The 25,321-nt window shown below is 38.8% G+C and overlaps 1 protein-coding gene across 7 annotated transcripts in view; it reads left to right on the plus strand.

The window, feature by feature from the left end:
- The window catches only part of ncam1b (neural cell adhesion molecule 1b), a 109,112-nt gene that overhangs the window by 32,664 nt on the left and 51,127 nt on the right, over positions 1–25,321 (plus strand). For all 7 annotated transcript variants that reach the window (XM_057839192.1, XM_057839188.1, XM_057839190.1 and 4 more), the window contains exons 2-6: positions 17,898–17,972; positions 19,623–19,832; positions 21,082–21,225; positions 22,907–23,044; positions 23,357–23,474. In XM_057839192.1, the coding sequence (XP_057695175.1) occupies positions 17,898–17,972; positions 19,623–19,832; positions 21,082–21,225; positions 22,907–23,044; positions 23,357–23,474 (685 nt within the window). The remainder of the gene's footprint in view (positions 1–17,897; positions 17,973–19,622; positions 19,833–21,081; positions 21,226–22,906; positions 23,045–23,356; positions 23,475–25,321) is intronic.

A 25,321-nucleotide genomic window follows, 5' to 3' on the forward strand; every position in this document is an offset into this window, starting at 1 on the left:
TTCCATTGAGTCATTACAGGAGTACACGGCCTGATGGGCCACAGAAGCTCTGCTTTCCACCTCCCTGGGCTTTTGCTGTGTGATGCACAGCTGAGGCAGATGCTGAGGGGCACTTAGACTAAATTGCCTGAATGAGGGCGAATTCTGCTCTGCAACTGAAGTGGAGTGCTCGGCTGTTCTCAAATATGTTGTTTTTTTTTGCCAGAGAAAAACAGGCATGTCTGTCTGATGGTTTAGTTGTGTTAGTAAGAATTCGTTTTAATGTTTATCTTCATTATTTGTTGGCATTTGATCTTTTTAATCATTCTTAAAGAGGCTTGAGGTACTTTAGGACTAGACAATATTGCAAAGTCTGATCTCTATTATCACAGTTTCTTTATATTGTTTTCCAAACTGCCAGTTTCTAAGCATCTGCACTGAAAACTCAAGAAACTAATGTATGACCAACTGGCAATATTTTAAAACAAAAATAAAAAGATGATAGTAAAAATTTCACCTTTAATTTGGGCTTCTTTAGTTTTTAAAGCAGTAATGTGAAGTAATTTCATAACATGCCAAATAGGGTCACAATTAAAGTAATTAAACATTGTCCAACAAATAAAGCATGAAAAAATATTTTATATGTTGTATATTTGACAAAATAATCGCATTTCCGAAGTTCGAGCCTGAAAGGGGACGAACCCGGAAGTGATACGTCACACCGAGAACAGCGATGGCAGCGCTCCATACGTCCGCCATACAAAGCCCTTCAAACAATGATTCAAACAGCGATATCAGCGATAGATCGAGCGCAAGGGAGGAGATCCAAGTTTTTGAAGAGTTGGAGGAAGAAGAGGAGGTTGGAATTTTATGTTGGACCTAACACATATTAGCCAGACGCTAATCAGGATGCAAACAATGTGCCTAGACTACCTGACATGGAATGGAGACAAGACCCATCGAGATTACAAGATTGGTAAGGTATAGGCTGTTATTATTTTCATGATTTGAAGATGCAGGCATTTGCACATAATTTTATGTTTTTGTCTATCTGATGACATTGTTTAAAAAAAAAAAAATTAATCAGACTGCATGTTCATTTTGGCAGATCCGGCAGCTCTCGTACATATAAAACAATAATATAAAAACGTTGGGGGGAAAGAAGGAGATGAGTCGTTGATGGCTTTCTCCACTTTATTGTGGCAACAATAAGAAAACAAAATAATAATGGACTGCCGCCACATTCGACCGCAAAGTTTTGCTTCTCGCTCATCTCCGCCTCGCCTCGTACTACCAGCTACTACTACTTCCAGTCCCAGCGTCTCTTAAACGGATCGTGCATAGTGTCTTGTTATGAGCTTTTTGTCGACAAAGGTATCGAACACACAACGTGCTGACAACTTTGTTTCTTTATTAACACACGGAGCTAACAGTAGCTGGGGCTCTCGGCATGAAGTGGCTTCTAATGGCGTGAGGCAATGTGGTTTTTTCACACAAGCGAACAAATTACAAAGCACCACTTCAGTGTTGTCCCGAGACTACATTTCCCATGCTTCACTGCGTGACTTGAGCCGCTCGCTGTTTTGCTGCGAGATTGACTCAATGCCAACACACAAACAAACCTGTCGCTGTCAACGCTCTGGGAGGTCGCATTTGACAGCATTCTGCCGCGGTCCTCCTCGCCATTCACGCTCGTTTGCATTTGATCGCTAGTCTGATACACTCCCGCTTTTTCGGTGAGGTCTTTTGTGTTTATTCGTTATTGGATCGTTTTCGTTCACCACTGTAAATAAGAGCACTGAAGCAAGTTTTCTCCTGTTTTGTTTAGCGTAAGAAGCTAGGTTAGTGGCTGTCTTTTCTTTGTTCTTTTTCATCATCAGGGTTTAGTTAGCGGGTGGGGTTCAAGTGTAGATTCCTTTTGTTTGTTGTTTTGGCCCGGGCTTACCCTGAAGCTGCGCTTCATCCACATTTTGTACATATTCATTGCGAGTTTGATTGTTGTGTAAATAAATTTGTGCCACTTGTGAAATTGTGTGGTTCGTTTTATGTTACGCCCTTCGCAAGCCGTCCTTGGGACGTAACACTAGCGAACACAACAACAACTATGCCACGACTATTGCCACGAGTTGGCTTTCGGCTAACGTCGCTAGCTTCTACTTTACATTCCACAACAGTTGGCAGCTCTGCTTTGACAAAGTCATCAGTCATCTATCCAAAAATCACACTTACTTTTTGGCAAATCCTTGATCATAAGCAGACCGGTTAAGGAAGCAGGCATCTTCGAAGTGTTTGCAGCAGAGAACACTACTCGATGATGGCATGAAATTCATTCGCTTCGTGCGAATGAAAGATGTCCATTTACGTGCACTGCTATCCTTTGGCCACTCATACAACCTTTGGTTTGAGTGAGAACAAAACATCGCCACACACCGCCGTGGCATCTTACCGAGAAGCAATGCAACAAACAATACTGTTCTATGGCGGACTTCCCTCACACTTCCCGGTGTGACGTAATTTCTGAAGCTTGCCGAAGAAAAGCATTTTCGTTGTCAAGGGCATTGCTATGGGTTAAACAAAGAATCTGGAAGGGTTGCGTTAAAAAAAATAACGAAAATATGCTTATAACTGTTTAGCCATTGATGTTATTCAAAAATATGGTTGGCCAACCTTACTTCACATTACTGCTTTAAATTTCCGGTGTGGGGTCTCTCTATGTATACTTTAGTTGTTGTACAAGTCGAAATGGGCAACACTCACAAAACAACTTTTTTCAAACACCCCTCACATTTTTACATTTTCCACTTTATCACTTGTCAAAAGACCAGACGGTTTGTGGCGTCTCCCTTTTTTTTAGCGGTACGACCACCAACATACATACTGTGCTACTTCTGTTTACACTGGATAGTTTTAGATTTCAGTAAGTTGATACATTTAACATTTGTGGCAGCTCATTTTAATGTCATTTCACAAATAAAGTGAGTGAGGGGGACTGTCATAACAATAGAGGTGTGCATCGGTACTGCCCTCACGATTCGATTCGATTACGATTCGGAGGGCCACGATTCGATTCAATTCGATTCGATTCGATTCAGAGGGTCACGGTTCGATTCGGTTCGATTTGGCAATGCATCGCGATGCCTTAAAGCCTGGGATGCATTAAAATTCTAAAGCAAAGCATATTTTTCGTGAATCATGAAGCAACACAAGCGGTCAGACATTAAACAACTTTTTATTGGCTCTTGTGTCACTCCTGGTTGAAGTCAAATGAAAATACTTTTAGATATATATTTAAAAAAAAAAAAAAAAAACATCACAGCATTTAATTGGTGCTTTGAATGAGACCCGGGCTTTCTCTTTTTTTTTTTACACACAGTAGCAGCCTTTCACACAGTGCAACATCTGAACTCCTGTGCAAAATCAGTAATAACAGTCACTGTATTTTAGTCACAACAACCCATCGATAAAAATATTCAAGTAAATATTAAAGAAAGCAACAAAGAAAATATTGTAGTGCAGCAGCATCTTTATCGCAATATCAATCCAGGGATCAGTTCAGTTGCAAACAAAACATCCAACTAAATTGCAATGTAGAACAAAAGTAAAATGTAGGCCTAGCCCACTATATATGTGCAATCAACTTAGAAATGCAATCAGTAACTACCACATAACAATAAAAAATGATTAATCAAAATGAAGGGCAGCAGCATTTTAGCAGCCATAACAATCTGTTTCAACATGAGGAAATATCAGATTTTTGCAATTGAGAGAGCAGAGAGATGGTAGAGATTAGATGGGGCCTAAAAAAATCCAGCCCGACCCGACACGGCCCGCTGGTATTGAAGCCCGACCCGGCTTGGAGTGACGCGGGAAAAAAAAACGCAGCAGCAGCAATTTATTTTCATTTCTTCGAGATGGCAGAAAAAACGCATGTTTCTTAATGTTTAAATAGTCTACATATTTTTGTGATAATTATAGAAGTATTTACGCAACAAAATAATGCTGGGAAAGTTTAATATAAAAAAAAAAAAACATGCGATTTTGCAGACACACAGAGGCGAAGATTCAAAAGGATCACATTTGTGTTGCCTTTGTGTGCATAAAAAAGTGTCCTTCGTAACGAATTCTCAGTTAGCAGAAAAAAACGCAAGTTTTCTTAATGTTTAAATAGTCTACATATTTTTGTGATCATTATAAAATCATTTACACAACGAAATAACGCTGGGAAAGTTTAATTTAAAAAAAAAAAAAAAAAAAAAAAAAAAAACATCCGAGTTTGCAGACACACAGAGGAGAAGATTCAAAAGGATCACATTTGTGTTGCCTTTGTGTGCATAAAAAAGTGTCTTTCGTAACGAATTCTCAGTTGGCAGAAAAAAAAAACGCAACTTTTCTTAATGTTTAAATAGTCTACATATTTTTGTGATCATTATAAAATCATTTACACAACGAAATAACGCTGGGAAAGTTTAATTAAAAAAAACAAACAAAAAAAACATCCGAGTTTGCAGACACACAAAGGAGAAGATTCAAAAGGATCACATTTGTGTTGCCTTTGTGTGCATAAATAAAAGTGTCTTTCGTAACGAATCGCAAGCGCCACAGCGGAGGAGAAGAAGAAAAAGCGGGCGGCGCCACTGCTTCATGTGAGTGCACAAGCAAATGCACAATACAGAGAGCCTGCTCTCGGTTTTATCCCATTTTTTTTTTTTTTTATAATTTATTAGTCCAGGCGCGGGGCGGCCCGACCCGACCCGACCCGACCCGAACGTGAATGCTTAACATTTTGGGCCCGACCCGTTCGGGTTCGGGCACAAGATCTAACCTCTAAGAGATAGGACATAACAATGGCTGAAGCGGAGAAAGAGGGAGCAAGAAAGATTATTGATGCACCTAAGACATTGAAAGCTGACATCTGGAGACATTTTGGCTTCTATGAGGTTGGTGGGAAACTTGACCAGAGTTATGCAGTGTGTAAAAAATGAAACATGACAATAATAATACAAATAGGGAAACCAAATCCATTGCATCACCGGAATTGCGCAGGGAAGACTTTTGAACGTACTTATATATTTTAAAATGCGCTGAATCGATTCGGCTTGTTGCCCGCATCGAATCGAATTGTCCATGCCCCGCATCGGGATGCATCGCCGCATCGATTATTGTTGACACCACTACATAATAATATAATTTTTCACCAAATAATTAAAAAGGTATTATATTGTGTTACTGTATATCGATATTGTGATATAAAATGGCCCAAATTGCTATAGATTTCTTTCCATTTCGTAAAGCACTTGTTTGGAATTAGAATTTCTTAATTAATGATATAGGCTACTTGCTGGTGGTGCACACCACTTCTACAATTCTTGGCAGTACAATTCCCGCATGTAGTATAACAAGCTGTTAGGGCATACAATACATTTCATGTTGCAACTATGGCAATGAAACCCTTTCCAAGGGCCAATAGGAATTTGAATAATTTAAATGGCGGCATCATAGATTCTGCTGCTGTTTCCTCTGCTGCACTTTCCTGTTGTGTAAGCCTCGAAATTACCATTGCTTCCCCACTGACATTGGCACAGATTAAATGTGACTAGTTTCTTTGTCACTTTGCAATATTTGGGATTGCTCAGCCTAATACGACTGAGGTGATTACTCAACCAAAATGGATGGAACAAATATTAGTTTTTCAGTTCCTCTGCTCCAGTGGTGGCACCTTTTTAGGGAAAATATTTTTAAAACACACTTTGGTTGGGGAGTGTTACTGTGCTTCATAAAATCCATTTTTCTCACAGTTACCGAATATTACAAGTATGAAGCCTGCCAGGTTATTGCCATCACAAGGGAACCACAAACTGAGGCTGAAATGAATCGTTTAAATGTGGGCTACTTAAACATAATGAGATTTCGAGGTGGAATTTTGCCCATTTGGATTATGTTGGGGGCAACCTGTGTGGAACCATCACCCCACTATGTCAGACCACCAAGGGAAAGAAAGGAGAGAGAGAAACATGTTTCCATGGCAACTAGTGTTGAGCAAGTAGAAATGCAGTTGAGAAGCATGAGAGGCAAGCAAATAGGGGCTTAATTTCTTAAAATGAGCAAATTATGAATATAAAACACTTGTTTCTTGCCTTCTTCAAATAGTAGCAGTCTGGTGGCATTGTAGAGTCAAAAACAAGGTTTCTGGGAAAAGGCAGCCGGGATCAGGAATGAATTGTTTCTTTAAGAATCAGGTCAATGGTGTGGAATTGATCGTTGTTGAGTGGTGTTTTCCCAATTCAAAGTCAAAATGAAATACACATTAACTTAATAACTATGGCTTGCATCTTCACAATGCAAACTTTTCTATAGCATGCTAAATCCCAAAACCTTGTTCAGTATACAAGATGAAAGAATACACTACAAATTGGGTATTTCCATTTTAGGGAGTACTATGAACTGCACAAAGACTATTAGAATCTTACATGACAATGAAACAGAAAAAGATGAATATATTTTTAATTAGTTTTTGATTATGTATCAGAAGGCAATGCAGCAGTGAATCACTGATGAATAATTTAGGAATGAATTTCCCACTAATTATTGCAGTTAGATGGTTTTAGACAACGTGAGATTGGTGCCTATTTATTTACTTGGAGCCCTTTAAAAATTAGGTGACAATTCTTAAGAAAAAGACCTATTTTGTGTGTTACAGCCAGTTTAGCATACATTGAATCATAGTTTGATCTCTTAAAGGGAACCACAGATAGAAAGACTTGTACTTCTTAAAAGCTAAATGTTAGTATGAGGTATAACAATTTAGTATTAAAACCCCACCTGATGTTTTTGTTTTTAGAAAATTTGTAAAATTAGTTTAACTAGTAAGTTGCCATTGTTGTTGACGACGCAGTGCACACTGGGCGGTGACGAAATTGGTTTGAGCTGCCGGGCTTCCAGAGAATGACTCTAGCGACATAAGCATGTCATTTGTTCAGCCCTTTCAATTTGAGCCCAAGAGTAACAATAATGAGCAGGACAGCACTGTCGATATCTTACAGACGAGATGACATGAAACGAGAGTAAGACAAAACCGGTAGTGTTCATGTGGCGAGTTCGTCTAGTGAAAGTGACAGCTGTGAAGAATTCCAGTTTTTGTTACAGATCGTGACGATAAACTATTGTGTGAGCAAACTTATTTCAATATAATTATGGAGATTGTTAACATCCAGTGCTGTCGTGTACTTTGCATATGTTTAAGGGTATACAGTGAAACACAGCAATTGAATTATTGTTGCAGATAGCCTGTGCATCACAGCACATGAAAACTTCAATGGAGTTTGTCTCAACTGGGACGTCAAATGGGCTCCGTCTCCGTGACCGAGAGAATGCTGCCTTCGTCAGTCGGTTCGCCAATCGGAACCGGGTCATCAACCATCACATTTTTGTCACGTAAAAGCTCTGTCCAGATTGATGATCGTCTTGCCAGTGTTCTCAGATTTTGCTCCCTTGTCAGATGTTGTTGGCGAAGCTTTTGTGGTGGTGAATAAGAACTCTTTTACATTCAGTAGGACTGTCATTACCCAAAGGTGCTAAATAAACAATTCACAGCATAAACAACATACATAAACTCAGTTTGCTTGGTGACTATTTGTATAATTTTCTGACCAGCAGATTATAATGATGGCTTATTTGCACATTGAGATATTAGAGGACTGTCGTGTCCTTTATTTGTACTTAAAGCACGTTCGGTGCAGGCAGGTAGCGTTCAAGACCATACTGTTTAGTAACACTAACACCACAAGGACCATGTTATTTTTTTCTACATCGATAGTATGTGTGTTGTTTATCGATCTATTAGCTGCAATCAGGAACTCAAGTCCTCAGAAGAAAACCAACAAACGGTCCGCGAATGTGGAAGCAAGGTTGGACCCCCCAAGGCAGACAACAATAACAGGGAAATTGCGTACAAGGGTTTATTGAACACACAAAAGCTAGAACATCTACTCTGCAATTCCAATATTGACTTTCTTGGCCCTTTTTAAAACAGGGTTGACACCTTCATTATCAGATGCTGTAATTACCATGCCTCAGTATAATGTGTTTAGGAATCATAGGACTTATGGGAGGGATGGACGAGTTAAATTGTATGTCAAAAACAGCTTAAAATGTAAACAGATCGAAGGGTTTGAAGACACCCAACTTGAGTGTGGTGGCGTGAGTATCTCACGCTCAACTACTTTGTCATGTTCCATAATCTACGTATATCTTAAACCAACCACTAAATTAGATTTTTATGATAAACTAAAATGTCTTAACCATCGTGAGCTACACAAAGAGATGATCATTATTGAAGATTTTAATATAAACTGGACTGAAAATAAGACCAGAAAAAAATCTTAAACAAGTGACTATTTTAATCCCACACAGTTAATAGAACAGCCTCGCTGGAAAACCTCATGTTAAAAAACACTCATAGATCTATTATTTGTAAGTCAACCTGAAATAATCACAAAAACTTTTAACTATATGACTGGGATGTCGGATCACAATGCTATTTTTTTCTCAAGTAGCAAAAAAAAAAAAAAAAGAAAAAAAAAAAAAAGCAAGAAAAAAAAAAAAAAAAAGCATTTTTATGGTATACATAAACCCACAGTTTTTAATTGTACCCCAAAAACAAATGCAATACATGAAAGTTGCTCTGCAATGGTCTCTTTGCTCTTTTGACCATTTGCATTCTGGACTGTTCTGGGGGTAAAAAGACCTAAGATGGCATTTTAACTTCAGATAATTTTTTAATTGTCCAGATTGCTTTTCCACTGTTTCGATTTGAAATGCAATTAATTGCTGTACATTTTCCCAGAGTATAATATTTGATTCATTTGTCTACTAAAATTCTTTCAATTTAAAGGATAGCGCTTTTTACGACATATTGCTATTAGATTGAAATGTGTTGATGAAGATTAATTCATTACAAACCTTCTAATTATTATTATTCTTTTTAATAGAGTCCCATCCCTAACAAATATGCACAATACACATTTTGTTCCACCTCTACTATGGACTCCTTCTAATATACAGGTATGTTCCTTTGTAGGTTCAAAACGTATTATTTTTCTCAAGCTGCTGCAGCTCCCCTAAAGGCAGTGCGCCTCACACTCCTTTAGCTCAGTGGTCGTTAAACTTTTTAACTCTGACCGTCAAATGTAGGGTGCTTTTGAAGTTCATGCGTGTTCTACGCTGGCAGAATAGATAATGAGCATAATCGTGAAGTGAAGCGAGTCACAACTCAGGTCGAGGCAAAGACTGCTGCACCCGAGGAGTTGTTCTAAGATAGCTGGGAGACAGTGGAGGAAAGGGACCACGTGCTGCATATATTTCCATCTCCATATACTGTATCTGTGTCCTTGCTCTTATCAGTCACTTTCAGTGTAACCGTGGCAAAGTCAGTGTGCTCCTGTTGGGAACCTGAATTCAAATGTTTAAAAAGTCAAGCTAGCTGGGTTCTTTTTAAACTTAAGAACCAGTTGCTGATTACCGTCACTTAAGGGCAGTCACTTATATCATTTTAATTAATAAAACAACCTCCTATCTGTCACATGGAAGCGCGTTTGCACTTGGTTAGAACACACTATGCATCATAAGAAGGGCTAAAGCAAGTACAGTATCATAAAGTCTCATAAATTGAAACAAACACTAATGTGACTTGCACAGGAATTAATTCATTAACGACATGTTTTGTGACAAAGCTTTTGTTCTACAATGGTAAATGGCTGGCAGTCTGTACCCAATCCAGTATATATTTACTTTGTGGAACCATTAATTTAACACCAAAAGTTAGTTGATGATCCATAGACGTATGAATTATTAATACTGCAAGCTGCCTCTCTGTCATCACGATTGTGCCGCATACAAATACGACATTGCCCACAGCAACAGAAAATGTTAAATCACAAATGCATTGCAGATGTCAAATGTTCCTTTTCTTTGTGCGATGTCTTTAGCAACAACTACAAACAGAAGGCCAGCTAAAACTCTGCTCTTTTGATGTCTTTCAGAAACACATACAGAGACAAATTATGATGAAATTTAGGACCGTGAGACGTGTGCTTTTTATTCATGATAAGAGGCTTGTTCCACAGGCGAAATTAGCAACACACTGAGTACACAAATTTAAGGCTCTCTCACACTCACACTTTGCTCTCTCCTTCGGTGCTATTCGCTAGTCAAGTACGGACATAACACCAGAGTTACCGCTCTGGTGTTATGTCCGTTATGTCTAGTACTTTGTTTATTTATTTTAACTGTACCAGAAATTGATGTCTGCAAACATTTAAATATCTCACACCTTGACATATATGTTTTCTTTAGAACACCTCAAAAAAATAAACTTTATGCTCATGAGAGAGAGAGGGAAAAAAGACTGAATTAAAAAAGGACGTTATCCCCCAATGACAATCTCCATTTGGTAGTTCTACCCACCATAGACCTAAAATCATCCTAAAAGTAAACACATCATTCATTTGGAGCATGAACAGTTCATGATTCATTCATTAAGTCACCTTACTAAGAGAAATTGGAACACATGCCCCAAGAGCAGCGCTGTGTACCACTTAATGGACAAAACTACCCAGAGCATTTAAATTCATAAACTGTAGTAATGTTCCTGACTGTGTTTAGTTTACCATTTTTTTTCTGGCTCTGGACACTCGTCATGCTCAGACACCCAAAATGAACTCAAGTAGATAAATGTGACCTAGTTTTGGCAAAACATGCAATCTCCTCATAGTTTAGTTGCATTTTCATTTTAAAATGCCTCTTCAGTCTTGGGCTTTTGGCCCAAAGAATATATTTTACAATGTGTGATTATGTGATATATTTTATATTTTATTAGAATATTTTTACTTCAGCATTCATCGCTAATTGCAAAGTAGATTTTGTGTTTAAACAAAACCCTAGCCCTGTTAGAACATGAGTACAATGCATATGAAATGTATATGTATGTATGTATGTATATATATGTATATATTAGGCATGTGCCGGTATGAGATTTTGACGGTACGATAACCGTGAGCAAAAATACCGCGGTTTCACGGTATCACGGTATTGCAATTATAGCTCCAAAATTTTGAGATGTGTGGGTTTAAAAAAAAAAAAAAATCCATTGAACAGGTTTTTTTTTTTCAGAACATATTTGCAAATTGAAACATGAATATAATGTGAAAATAAATTAATGTGAAAATAAATAAATTAACAAAAAAAACCCAAATATTTTATATAAAATTAAAATAAATAGAACCTAGACTATACCCACAGCCACAGCTCAAGTTGCTCAATATTAGAGCAAGAACAAAATAATTGCTATAAAAAAGTAAAAATACTTCTAAATAAAATTAAAAATATATACTGTATGACTTTTTGAGGGGGAGAAGCTGAAGTTTTGCCATTTTCAGCCACTGTGTCAACTTTCTTCTACATGATGTCATGCCTTTGTGTTAAAAAGAGCAAAGAATTCATAAGTTAATAAGTTAGTTAAAAATGTATAAGTTAGTTAAAATGTAAATATTGTTGAGGAAAGGTTTAATCTAAAACAAAAAGTGAGGAGTGAGACCTCCTTTCGCAATTAGCGATCTTTGACGCGATCCTTTTTTTTCTTTTTTTTTTCTCCCCCCCTTCATTCAAGCATTTTCTCACTCAGCAGCTGTGAGACATAAAACGTCGACGAAGCTGCTCTCCCAGCTTAGCCTAGGCCAGTGCTTCTCAATTATTTTCTGTTACGCCCCCCCAAGGAAGACGTAAATGTTTCGCGCCCCCCCCAACTCTCTGCCGCCACTGTAAATAGTATCATTCGTCTATATTACTATTATAAGTACGCCTCAGCCTAACATTGTGTCCTTTTTTTTCTATTAAAGAAAAAAAGTAACATAGATCAACTTATAATAAAGTATAACTTTTTTAACATTGTGTTGCTTGTAACAGAAAAGACTTAACGCGCATCAATTTGCCTGAAGTTAAAAAAAATAAAAAATAAAAAAAAAGTCACATCCAAACTGTAAAAATACACTCAAGGTACATTTTTGACCATTTGATACTGAAAAATAAAATGTAATAAAATCAGTAAATAATAACAAATTCAAATTGATTAGAAACATTTACTCTTCAGGACAACATGCCAAAAATTTTGACCGAAAAAAAGACAAAACTGAATAGAAGGGGGGAAAAAGGTCTTTGGACAGAAGGAAAGTTTTTATTTTCGCTGATTCACCACAGTGCTCACTGGTTTACTGATATAACACTGACAAAGCAGGACGATTGTGACAATTGGCAATATTCGGCACGTTTTCGCTGAAAAACAAGCAAGCGGGTTATCAATGAGATTGAGGTCTAATGTCTTTAAGTGGCATCTTAACTGATTTGGCTTCTCCGCTATAATCATTTTTAGACTCAGTAAACAGTGGTCTTTCCTCATTTCCCACTATATTAAAAGTCAAAGGCAAACGGCCCGAAAAAAGCGCATTCTCGGCGGCCGAGGGAGAACCGTAGGTGAGGGCGGTGGTCGTGACGATCCCAAGCCGAAAACGGCACTTCTCGGCCGGACACGTGAGAATCGAAGAAGACAGCGGGTCGCTGCGTGAGTCCAGCTCTGCATGAGTCTCTTCCGTGTGCTCTTGCTTACTTCAAAAATACTGCACGCACTTTGAAAATGAGAGCGCCACTGCCACCCACGGAGTGGATGTGCAAGTACACTTTATTCTAGTACGGCAAAAAAAAAAAAAAAAAAAAAAGCATGTTCCCCGAGGTCACTCGCGCCCCCCCTGGCATCGCTCTGCGCCCCCCTGGGGGGGCGCGCCCCACCATTTGAGAAGTACTGGCCTAGGCTAACATTCGTCTTTGTAAGTTTTAGTTTGTATATTGAATTTGAAAGGAAAATGTATGTTTTGTTTTTGGCGACCTTTTTCATGGTGCTACTGCTATCCTGTTGAACCTACTCACATGTGGAAAAATACAATTGTATAACGTTTTAAATGTATTCATTTGTATATTTCACCACGATTTGAGAGCTCAATAAATTGAAGAAAAGTACGCATTGTGTTTGGAGGGTTTTTTTTTTGGGTTTGCTGGCTGTTTAGCAGAATAGAGTCACTAACACTCACGGCAACAAACAGGGGAAGGGTGAGCGCTGCCGCACCAAGCCACTTCGGCTGTATTTTGGCACATGAAAAATAGCGAATACCGTACTAAGGTATATATATATATATATATATATATATATATATATATATATATATATATATACATACATATGTATGCATGTCTGGGGTGTGGCTCCTTAGTCAATGAAGATTTCCCTTTCAACTTTGCTTGAGATTACATTCTTGCTAATGGTCATAATCGTCACCCTTACAATGGTTGGACTGTACTACTTCCCATCTTGGCAGTTACAGTGTATCACAAAAGTGAGTACACCCCTCGCATTTCTGCAGATATTTAAAGTGGTTACGACAGGAGAAAAAAAAGTCTTAAATAGCATTGTTATGTGAATTAGAATCATATTGTGAGACGATTCGACTATATACAACAATTTAGCAAAGCGCAGATGTTGAGAAATTAGTCTTTTAATCTGCCGTTTCGCCACGCCTACAATTATAGGGCTCTAGCGTCCCCAACATGATGGTGGATGACGTCAGCGGAGTAACGATTTCATCTGATTTAGTATGCAGCCCATTGAGGGGGAATTATTCAGACGCCAGCCTCATTGCGGGCAGATGAGGGAGCGGAAACAGAATCAGGGCGTCTGTCACTCACTTCAACGTGTGGCCAATAAGCAGCCAGCGTGCAGGCAGGGGGGCAAGACTGAGTTATGTCACTTCCTGTTCAGTGACTCGGTCCTCCGGTTCCTGACCTAGCTTGCTGCTAACTTGAGTTTCCAGTAATGCGGTGAACGAGTCAAAAAATGAAAGGAAAGGACTTTGTCACATATTTGTTAATGTGGAGCCTATCATATGCTGCTCAAACAGACAAAAACACCACACAAACCTAGCGAGCATGGTTTAGTGTACTAGTTTTCTCAACAGGCTCGGGACTACCTATGACAACATACTATCAAATTTACAGTAGTTTAAAACACGGGTAGCTACGAGGCAACCAAAAGCTGAGCCGCGGTCGCGTGACGGCAGTGAAGGGGGCAGAGAACTGTCACTTTATGGAGGCTTCATGGCAGCGATATTTACCTCATATGTGCACAGAAAAAAAAGAATATTTAGTACGATCACCATAATACTGATTTGCAATGAAACTGTATATACATGTCAATTTTTTCCGAGTGTTTCATTTTTTTCGTGCCAGAGCGTGTCGGGTGTTGGTTAGTTTGAGAAATTATGTCCATCCGTCCATCATTTGCTACTCAAGCGCCCAAAAACAACGCACGTGGACACGGGAGATGTCGCAATATGTCTACATTTTTCTTAACAGACTAATAAGAGTAGAAAGGCGACATCGTAAAGAGCAAACAATTATTTCTCGTCAGCATTTGACGATCTGAGATGAGAGGACGACAGGGGAGATGACCAGATTATTTTATTTGTTAATACCAGTGCAAAAATTCAATACGATCATCTTAATACTGATTTGCAATTAAACTGTCAAACATCAAAATGTAGCATTGTTTTCATTTCAGAGCAGCACATTTGACAACTACCTATTTACACTTTTGTTTTAACAATAGTGACCAAAAATAATAGTGATGAGCATAAAAACAAAAATACAACAGAGCGAGAGGTAAATATGATGTGTTGGTCGTTCCATATTTAGAAATCAAACTTTAGATTTATTTTTACTTTCGTGACAGCAAGCATGCCGCGTTGGCTGGTAACAGCAGCATTGTATATGTGATCAAGATAATGCTAAAGAAAGTCCGTGCGCCCCCGACCCCAAACCCCCACTCCCCCCACAAAAGGAAAATGTTTAACCGTGTCCTAAATCGAAATGCAAGCACGGGCCATGCCTTTGATCCCATAGAAATAGGACAGACGACGCAGAAGTTCTCCCTCGCTTTTGCAGCAGCGGGAGGGAGACGAGGCTGTGAAAGCAGAATGAACGAACTGAAATGGATTCGTTTCCTCAAGTGAACGACAGATCCCGTCACTATGTGCACCTAACATGTGCAGCTAATGTGTATGAGGAGAGCATTTTACATGCCCATCCATGATCAAACGTAATTAGTCCTTTATTTAGAGAAAGTTTGTAGTGTTTACTTTGTAATCGCTGTATTCGCGGCTATTTTTAACACAAAGTTGCAATTTCTGATCGGTCGGAAAATTCGACAGAACACTGGGCACATGAAGAGGGCAATAAGCCGAGTATAGTGCTCTCCCGGCAGGGTGATATGCGACAAGCCGCCGGTTGTTGACCAAGGGGACAAGGAAAATGTCAGCCACAAAATGCAAGCCACCTACATATTAAAATGATCCCAGTATTTGACATAATACAAAACACGATGTTTACTCACTTCCTCGTAAGTCCCATGGTCCCACAGTAGTAAGGCTTGTTTTGGCCAATATCCCCCGGTGAAAAATAACAGCGAAAAATAAACTTATTAATCCGCAAAATCAGCTGAATCTTTGACACAATGAAAAGTAGTCTGTGTGCAGTTTATATAATGAAGTTAATTTATTTTCTCCTCAAAATAACTCAAAATATTGCCATTAATATCTAAACCCCTGGCAACAAAAGTGAGTACACCCCTTTGAAAAAACGTACATTCCTAAATGTCCAAATTGAGTACTGCTTGTCATTTTCCCTCCAAAATGTCATTTGACTCGTTACAGGAGTGCTGTCAGCATTGCTGCAGAGATTAAAGGGGGGGGGGTGTCAGCCTGTTAGTGCTCAGACCATGCGCTGCACTCTACTTCAAATTCATGTGCATGGCTGTGTCTTCTGAAGACGGTACACAAGAAAGCCCGCAAACAGTTTGCTGAAGACATATAGATATTAATTTATTAGATATTAATGGCTATATTTTGAGTTATTTTGGGGGGAAAATAAATTAACTCTATTATATAGGCTGCACACAGACTACTTTTCACTGTGTCAAAGTGTCATTTTGTCAGTGTTGTCCCATGACAAGATATACTTAAATATCTGCAAAAATGCGAGGTGTGTACTCACTTATGTGATACACTGTATATTCTATAATAGAAATTTAGAGTTTTCTGGTTGCAAAGGATTTCTCAGGGCAAAGGTCCTGATTCCGAAATGCCTTTTGCCATTTTTATGCTTAAGTATGATTCTTGTAGTGAAGCAATGAGTTATTTAGAACTTCGTAGTGTCTGTAAGGGTAGAATATGTTCCAAAAGTACATTGACATTTTAATTTGTGCGTCTCTCATCCTCAGGCATGCTCTCTAACTATCGGTGTGTCTTGGGTTTCAAATTGATTTGTCTCCAGGGGGTTCACATTCGGATTCAATTTCCAGTTTCTTGTGTCACTTGCCTCCCCCCGCTTTGAATGTGTCTGCGCCCTTTAGCAAGACAGAAGCTTCCGCAGCTTTTTAGCCTCTTAAACGTTTGAGACGAGAGAGCAATTACTGTCTGGTTCCTAACTACACAGTGAGAGGAGCTTTGCATCTGCTTTCCGATAGTACTACTGAGTGTCAGGGCCGTGGTTTAATTTAAATCAAAGAACTCCCAAACTCGGCAAGTGTGCTGTTTTTTGTAAACAGTAGAATCATATTGATTCTGAGATCAACGGGGTAGGCGGATTAGTGTGTGTGTACTGAACAGGAGCTGACATTTACGTCCCGAGAGCGTGATCAATGGTCCAAAGAAAATCGCAGGATTTAAGAAAGAAGAAAATCCCTGCAGGTCAGTTTGTACATTAAATGTGACAAAGTGTTTGCAGGCTGTTGTGACTTCAGAAGCTTTGTATAAAAAAGGGCCCTAGCTTTGATCAGTTCCACTTTAACATTATGTAGTGTGACACTCATTCATGGTTTTGATCAGCAACGGTAGTGTGATTAATCTATATTTGTCTGTTTTGACATGTAATAAAGCGTGTACGCGCAAGTTTTTTTTTTTTTTTTGGTAATGCTGGTTGTGTGGCCTAATGGATTTACTACAAAACGCCAGAGGACAAAATTAAGTTAATTTTAATCATTCTTCCACATTACTGGCTGATTCAGTTTGCCTTTTCTCTCCAGCTTCCTGCCCTTTGTAGCTCCCTTTGCTCTTGCCTTGACACCCTGACGATATAGCGCCGGATTTTGGGTCTATTTAGTTACATTTCTCAACCGCGAGAAACTAACTGCTCCCCTTGGGAAACAAGTGAAGCTTTGTTCTAATTAGGAAGGCAAAGGCTTCAATCCAGACCCCACTCTGACGAAAAAGAAATCAAGTCTTTTTCTCATCCAGACATTGATAAAGTGTTGGCCTTTACCAATCTAGACCTTGAATCCCTGCCTCCAAGAGTCTTGATTGTATGCCTTTTTAAAAATTATCATTAATATTATTGTATTGTACTTATCAGACAGGACGGAGTTGATCATTTCATCCTTTGATGACCTCCAATGTAAATTTTTCAAAAACATGGGTGCTTTGATTTTGGCTGTTTAGTGTTGAGTTAGTCTAGTTCAGGGGTTCCCAAACTATTCCACATCGGGCCGCTGTGGGTGCTGGATTTCTTTCCAACAAAACAGGACGACACATGTGTACCAATCTGGTGTTTTACAGGTGTAATCAGTTGATTGTAGTCAGGTGCCGCTTGTTTTAGCAGAAACCTCATTGGTTAAACGGTCTGTGCTCAATCAGTAGGAACAAAAACCAAGACCCACAGGGGTCCCTTAGGACCGGTTTGGGAACAACTGGTCTAGCTCCATGACAAAGATTAACTTTCTTTCTGTATTCTTTTACTTCATCATGGATGTTGTCGTCTTGTTTTTCTAGTGTCACTGGATGTGCAGATAACACCCAGTCATGGGGAAATCAGTATCGGGGAGTCCAAATTCTTCATGTGTGAAGGTAAGCATGTGAGACAAGTTGTCATGACATTGTAAAATCTTTTTTTTTTTTTTTTTTTTAATGACAATACACTTGAAACATAATCCAAAGGATAAAATTAGAGCTGAAACGAATACTCGAGCAACTCGAGTAACTCGAGTTTAAAAACTGATCCGCGTAATTATATTCACCTCGAGTAATCGTTTATTTTGACAGCTCTAAGCATCACGTTTTGCTCGGACTACTTTTAATGTGGGACAACGCACTGATGTCACGTGCGTAGAGGAAGAAGCAAAAAAAAACCCCAAAAAACACTGCAGCCGACAGCCGCTACAAACGACGCCAACGTTGCTAAATACTAGCCTGCACGATGCTACGTTGGTAGCAGGTAGCGTCTGATGAGTCTCATAGAGATCACATGTATGTTGAACTAGATGCGAAATGACAGACTCGGCCGCGTCTGGGCAGCGTTAGTAAACAGCCGCCATCTTAAAGCAGTAGAGCGCTAAGCGCTATTAAAGAGCGCTAAGCGCTAATAAATAAGATTAACGTTACTGTCACTAGCTCAAGTAACGTTAGCCCTGCGGAGGGCTAGGTTTCTATTAATTATGACCACTTTCGATGCGTGGCTAACGTGTCTTACATATAGGCTTAACATAATATAGCGTTGTGGAGTGATGAGGGTGTAAAATAAAAACTCAATAATGCTAACTATCAATTTTAGCTCAGTAGTCATTGCTGGATAAAACACCAAGTAGCACTGGTCCCTAATGTGCTCCAATACAGCCTGTATCGTACATTTATTTTGAACACTGCAAAAACTCAAAATCCTATCAGGACTTACAGTTTAGACTAAATTAAAACTTAACTAGAACTTAAAAATGGCTTGACACATTTAGAAATTCAATTGAAACACGTGGGAAAAAATCCTAACTTTTAAGTGATGTGTATTATCAAGTGTAACGGCATTTTTAGGTATAATATATTTTTTTTTAATAAGATCTAAAAGTTTTTTGAGTGAAAGCAGTGAATTAGTCTTTTTTTTATTCTAGTTACATCTGAGATGTAATTGTTGGCTGTTTTCAACAATGTACATCGAAAATAAAGACATTGATTGACTGAAAATGGTTCAAGATTAGATGAAATGTCTTGTTTTCTCATGTATATTTATAATTGCTCTTCACCTAAAAATATATTTGTTTTATCTGATTACTCGATTAATCGATAGAATTTTCAGTCGATTACTCGATTACTAAAATATTTGATAGCTGCAGCCCTAAATAAAATGACTGTGATTGTTTTCAGCACACGCCCCGCATTGACACTAGTGGAAATGGGTGGAAGATAATCACTATGTATTGTATTGTTTGCACTCGGAGAAACCGAGGTACAATACACAACGTACCATATTGAGTGTAATTTCCACCAACACGTGTAATTCTTAATGTAGTTTGTAAGTCTATGTAATTATTATTTTGCCTCTGTTGCTGAGTCACACAGCCGCTGGTGAAGCGTGAATTGCGAGGCCCATAAAGCTAAGGCTTCTGTGCATAAAACAGAATTGTATCGTCAGCACTATTTGGTCCAGGGGAACTGATTGACTTTCTTTACTACTTTGCACATACATACATTATAGATAGACTGTTTCCCCCCCCCCCCATTGCTTTCAAGTTATCGGTGGGGCAAAACACATAGACTGGTTCGGGCCAAGCGGCGACAGGATAGAACCCAACAGACCCGACATCACGGTGACCCGAAACGACGAGACGTCATCCATCCTCACGCTGTACCGAGCTATGACGGAGAACGCCGGCACTTACAAGTGTGTCGCCACCAATGGCGATCAACAGGGAGAGTCAACGGTTAACATTAAAATATTCCGTAAGTATTTTCCGCACAGAATCAAAGCAGGACAAAAAAGGCACGCACATTGTTTATTAAACGTGTATTATTTTATTGACTGCTGTAGGGCAAAACATTACTCTTTTGCTCTTTTTTTTTTTTTTTTGCAACATAGATTTTTCATCAGTTCGATAAATAGTCGGAAGACCATTAGAAGGCTGCTTAATGATGCTGTCTGTTTTTCAGCTACTGTGATGAATGTCCTTTATTTTCTGTGAACGCTGTGCATCAGCACGTCTATCAGATTCTTGCTTTCCCCCGCTTTCACCTCTTTCATTGTTTGTTATTTCATAGAACGCAGTAAGCCATGCATATAACAAATAGAAGAGTATATCTACATAGTTTGATACTTAGAGTTTAAATATTTGTCTTCCTTTCCCTTAAAGGAAAATTCTCAGCCATTTATTTAGAAAGGGGCCATCATAGCCAGACTGCCTTTTTCCACAATGTCAACTCCCTTTTCCAATTATTGTTTCCACCTGTAGGCACAGACTGTTACAAAGCACACTTTTATCTTTCTAATCTACCGAACGTCACCAGATAAGATTACAGCTCAATGGGAGTCTGCAACATTTGACCTGAGTCAAGTGCTTAAGGTCGCCGTAGTGCTTTAGCGCCACAGCAAACTCTATCAATCAGTTTGGCTAGTTTAGAATGAAAATATACGGCCGTAAATATAGTCAGCCGGAGGACCTTGATTAAATTACATGGGGAAAGTAAAGCTGAGCAAACTAATTTTAGAAGGAGAAAATCTTGGTTAAAAGGAGCTGGTTGTTTTAAAATACCTTGTTTAAACAATGAGGTATGGTGAGTTGTAAGGTGATTGGTAAAATAGACAAACATTAGGCCATTATCTTCAATAAATTACAGTATTGTCATAAATTTAAGTTTGAACATCCTCAGCCCCTGGGCTTTCCTAATAGTTAAAGGATATCCCAAGCAGTTTTTTTTTTTTTTTTTTTTTTAAGTCGGAAGAAATCATTTAGGGTACGTTTTCGCAAATATGCAAATGTCTTTTAAAATATACAATGGCCTGGAAGGCTGAAGAAATTTAGTTTTAAAGTTGCCCCGTCAGAATCCTCTCATGTAAAGCTGTGAAAACATGCCTGGCTGTATATACCTTTGCATAGATACATGATACTAAACTAATGAATACAAATAGAACCATCAAAAATGAAACTTGACCAGAATAATTGCAACATGTTGAACCGATTATTTGTTTTTTCAGAGAAAATCACCTTCACAAATGCCCCGTCGCCCCAAGAGTTCACTGAAGGGGACACCGCTGTCATTGTGTGTGATGTCATCAGTTCTCCTCCTCCCACAATACTCTGGAAGTACAGAGGAGCTAGAATACAGATGGAAAAAGATGGTAAGATGGCACTCAAGTGAACACAAAATAAATTGAAATTCAAAGTTGTGTTCATCATTGTCGAGTTTCTGGCATGATTACATTCTGGGACACCTTGTTTGAAAATTGCAGTGACACAGGGATGGAAGAACCTCTACATTATGCAAAATGAGAGTGGTCAAATTTGCTCTTTGACCAACATGGGGTCGATATTATGCATAATATGAAATGTGTGTTTAACCAAATGGCTTGGTGTGATTGGAAAATAGGGGGTTATTTTTGCAAAGAGTGTGAAAGACTTACCGGTATGTGTTATTCTGGTTCACATTGTACTAGACGTTTATGAATGGGCACGAAAGTACAGATAATTTGATTAGTTCCACCATACAATTTTAACAACAACAAATAATATTCATTCCTGGAATGTAACTTTGTGTATAATAGATACTTAAAATGAAGAAGCATAAGTCGGATGCTAGTAGGAAATAACACGTTATTGATTTGAAAAGTCTAGACTAGTAGAATACCTGGTCAAAATGCGCATGATTGGAAAAATGCAAATGCACTGCTAATGGGTGAATGACAGTGCCCTCATTTCACTCTGACTTTTATTCGCAAAGAAGGGAGCGTAAAAAGTAATTTGCCTTTGAAAGTGAAAATACAATTCAATGTGCTATTCACCCAAGACCCCGAGCAATATTACAAAGTGTATTGAATTGTCGCCTGCACATCATATCAGAAGATCGCGCGGGGGCTGTAACAGTGTTTTGAATTAACACGATTGAATTTATGTGGTCAACATTTCATCTCAAATCGTGCTTTGTTTTTTTTCAAGGATATATTCTGGTATGTACAGTATGCAGTGCATTAATATTGAATATGTTTTGACAGTGGAGGCTCTGAATATGTACACACCTACACAGTAAGTTGCATTGACATGCATTTTGTTCTAATTTCCACGACAATTTCATGATTTAAAGTACTCCGGTGTATGATTATTTTTGGAAGGGCCACCCGCCCAATTTGCGGTATCTAAAAAAAAGTGCGAGTCAAGAAACTGCCTTTGAGTGCTTTTTTTGGCACGAAAAGACCCTGCCTACAGTCACAAGGCATCGGCTAATTCAACCCAGCGCGGTCGCCTGCCTCATCGCAGCAAGCGTAGGGAGGAGTTGGCTGTGGGAGGGCTGCATCTTGGTATCGCTGATGAACGAGCATAGAGGCAGGAAGGCAGCCGGTGTGGGTCGCTGGGGTGCTGCTACATGACAGTCACAAAATATGCGGATTTCATCTCAATTCACTCATAAATTTACTTACTGAATCTGAGTCTGTGCAGTTGAACACATGGTACATGTAAATGTTAATTTGTGCATTTATTTTAGCGGGACAGCACGTAATTGTTCTACTGTTATACGTTATTCAGGCACTAATACCAATTAAGGCCAATTCGATTGCTTCCCACGGAACACCACATGATGTTTCATTGTGTTGTGGCACAGAAGTTGGGAATCACTGCATGAACGCATGAATAATGCTGAGATGCTAGACAGACTGATGTGAATGATGACAGTTCTTATATGTCAGACACCACCAGACTTTGTCAGTGTGGTTCCATTGAGCCACCCTGCAAGTTTTACACTAGTCAATCACAAATGTTTTGCATGACTTGACAATCCCTCACGATGCTTTTATCTTCTCTGTCAAGTTCGCTTTAAGGTGCTGAACAACAACCACCTTCAAATCCGTGGCATAAAGAAGACCGACGAGGGATCGTACACCTGTGAGGGACGCCTGATGGCCCGTGGCGAGATTGATTTACGGGTTATCAAGGTCATCGTGAACGGTTAGCAAAAGATTTCTCCACCGTATTGTCTTGGGGTGCGTGGGTGTGTGTGTGCGGGTTTGTGTATCCTTAAAGGCTCAAGGCATGAATGTGGAAACAGTTGCCCACAGCAACTGGGTAGCACGAAGCAGTCATACAAGTGCGCTTATGACTGTCTCCTTGCGAGTTCTAAGTTACAGGGATAACATTACCCAGAATTAAATGTTCTGTTTTCAATGCTGATTTTGGTTCTGTATCACTTCCTGCTTCTATGAGTACAGGGATGAGATGCATATACTGTACTTTATCTGTGTGTTTGCGTCTGTGTTTCAGTGCTCCCGACAATCAGAGTATGGCAGTCAGAGGTGAATGCCACAGCAGATATTGGCCAATCTGCCATGTTGACCTGTGCAGTTGATGGCTATCCCGAACCAATGGTTACCTGGACAAGGTAAGTGTTTCCATCTAGAGAGAAAAATAGGAATGGCACTCGTGAACATTTTGTTCTATGCATCAATTTTAATACTGTATATTAGTCACCCGATAATTACTTTGTAACCGATAACCGATACGCCAAAATTGTCAAACTCACAAAATCAGATACTGATATCAAACCTTGACCAATATATGCTGTCTTGGACATAAGATGATGGCTAAATATATTGTGATGCCCCACTGGATGCTTTAATAATGATCAATGTAACAACTGGGTTTTCCAATAAACATTCCATGAAAAATAAGAGAACTTCCACTCAAGTTATGGAAAAAGGGCCTGTATTGCACCTCTAGATTTATTGTTGAAATCTAAATAGTGCAAACATCAGTTTTTTTGATCAAGTGCAAGAACCAAATGCCAATAAGGCACTGCCATATCACATACAGCTCAGTGCTTCTGGCTCAAAATATCAACAAAGGCTCACGGCTTCTGTACAGTGGCTAAAGTATGTCATGAGTTTAAAATTCATTATTTTTCTCTCATTTATTGTTCATTTAATTTTTGCACTATGAATGCAAATAGTCTGCTCACATAACAAATTCCAAGCATCCTACTTTGGAGACATCTAATCATCAACAAGCATAACTGCTGTGCTAAGCTGTGAGCAGCCCTTGTACTAAGGTAGGAGGCTTCTACATGTTCACCAAAGAACATCGTCTAGTCTGCTCTTTTGACAAAGACTAAGAAAGATGAAAAGCCATGCAGCAACTAGAAAAAAATGTCAACGGTGAGGCCAATTATTGGCTGCGGTGCCAGCAAGAAAAAAAATGTGTGATTTAGTGATTCTTAATAATATTATTTCCTGTCGTTTTGCCATTTAATGTCATTTGTTACTCGAATAAACTTAGTGGGCCAATTGGTTAATTCATTGCAATTGGATACTCATTGACATTATATCAAATGGTGAATTGAAGCGGTGAAACCCGAAGACTGGCCTTTTCAGAAGCCACATTGTTCTCTGCGACACTGATAGGCCGTTGCTTTGTTAGACAGGTTATGTTTATCCTGTTGCCTAGGAAGCCATTTCCTTTTACTAGGTCAGTTTTAGACAGGGATTATGTGGGTCATTAACAAACATGAAACGTACTTAAATGGATTTTGTTAAAATTCAGGCCTTAAAAAACAAATAAACCCAATGTTTGAGGCATTAAAAATTATGTAAACTTGACAGTTAAAAAAAGTTTTTGCATAAATATTGGAATTGTCTGATATTATCGGGTAGCATATAATCTCGGCCAATACAAGCATTTTAAAATTATGTCGGTTAGTATCGACATCGGTGTGTCGCCTTCAAAGTGAATGTAGAAGCCTTGTCTCTTTGTACAGGGGCTGGTCACAGCTTAGCACAGCAGTTATGCTTATTGACCATTAGATGTCTCCAAACTAAGATGCTTAGGATTTGTAATGCGAGCAAACCATTTGAATTCATGATGCAAAAATTAATGAACAATAAATGATTTAAAAAAATAATGAAATTTAAACTCATTACATACAGTATCCCATTCAATTTACTGAAGCTGTGTGCCTTTGTTGTTATTTTGAGCCAGAAGCACTGTGTGGGCCATATGTGACAAGGCAGTGCCTTATTGGCACTTGCTCAATATAGGCACTTTGTCCATTACTTCAGTTGAAGCTCTTCTCTTGTTTTTCATACAATGTTGATTAGAAAATTTTGAAGTTGTTTAATTTATCATTATTAAAGTATCCAGTGGGGCTTCACAATAAATTTAACCCTAAAATGTTAAGTCCACGACCGCATATATCGGTATTGCTTCGATATCTGTATCGGATTTTTGGATTTG

Source organism: Corythoichthys intestinalis, chromosome 6 (assembly GCF_030265065.1).
Source record: "Corythoichthys intestinalis isolate RoL2023-P3 chromosome 6, ASM3026506v1, whole genome shotgun sequence".
Taxonomy (NCBI): domain Eukaryota; kingdom Metazoa; phylum Chordata; class Actinopteri; order Syngnathiformes; family Syngnathidae; genus Corythoichthys; species Corythoichthys intestinalis.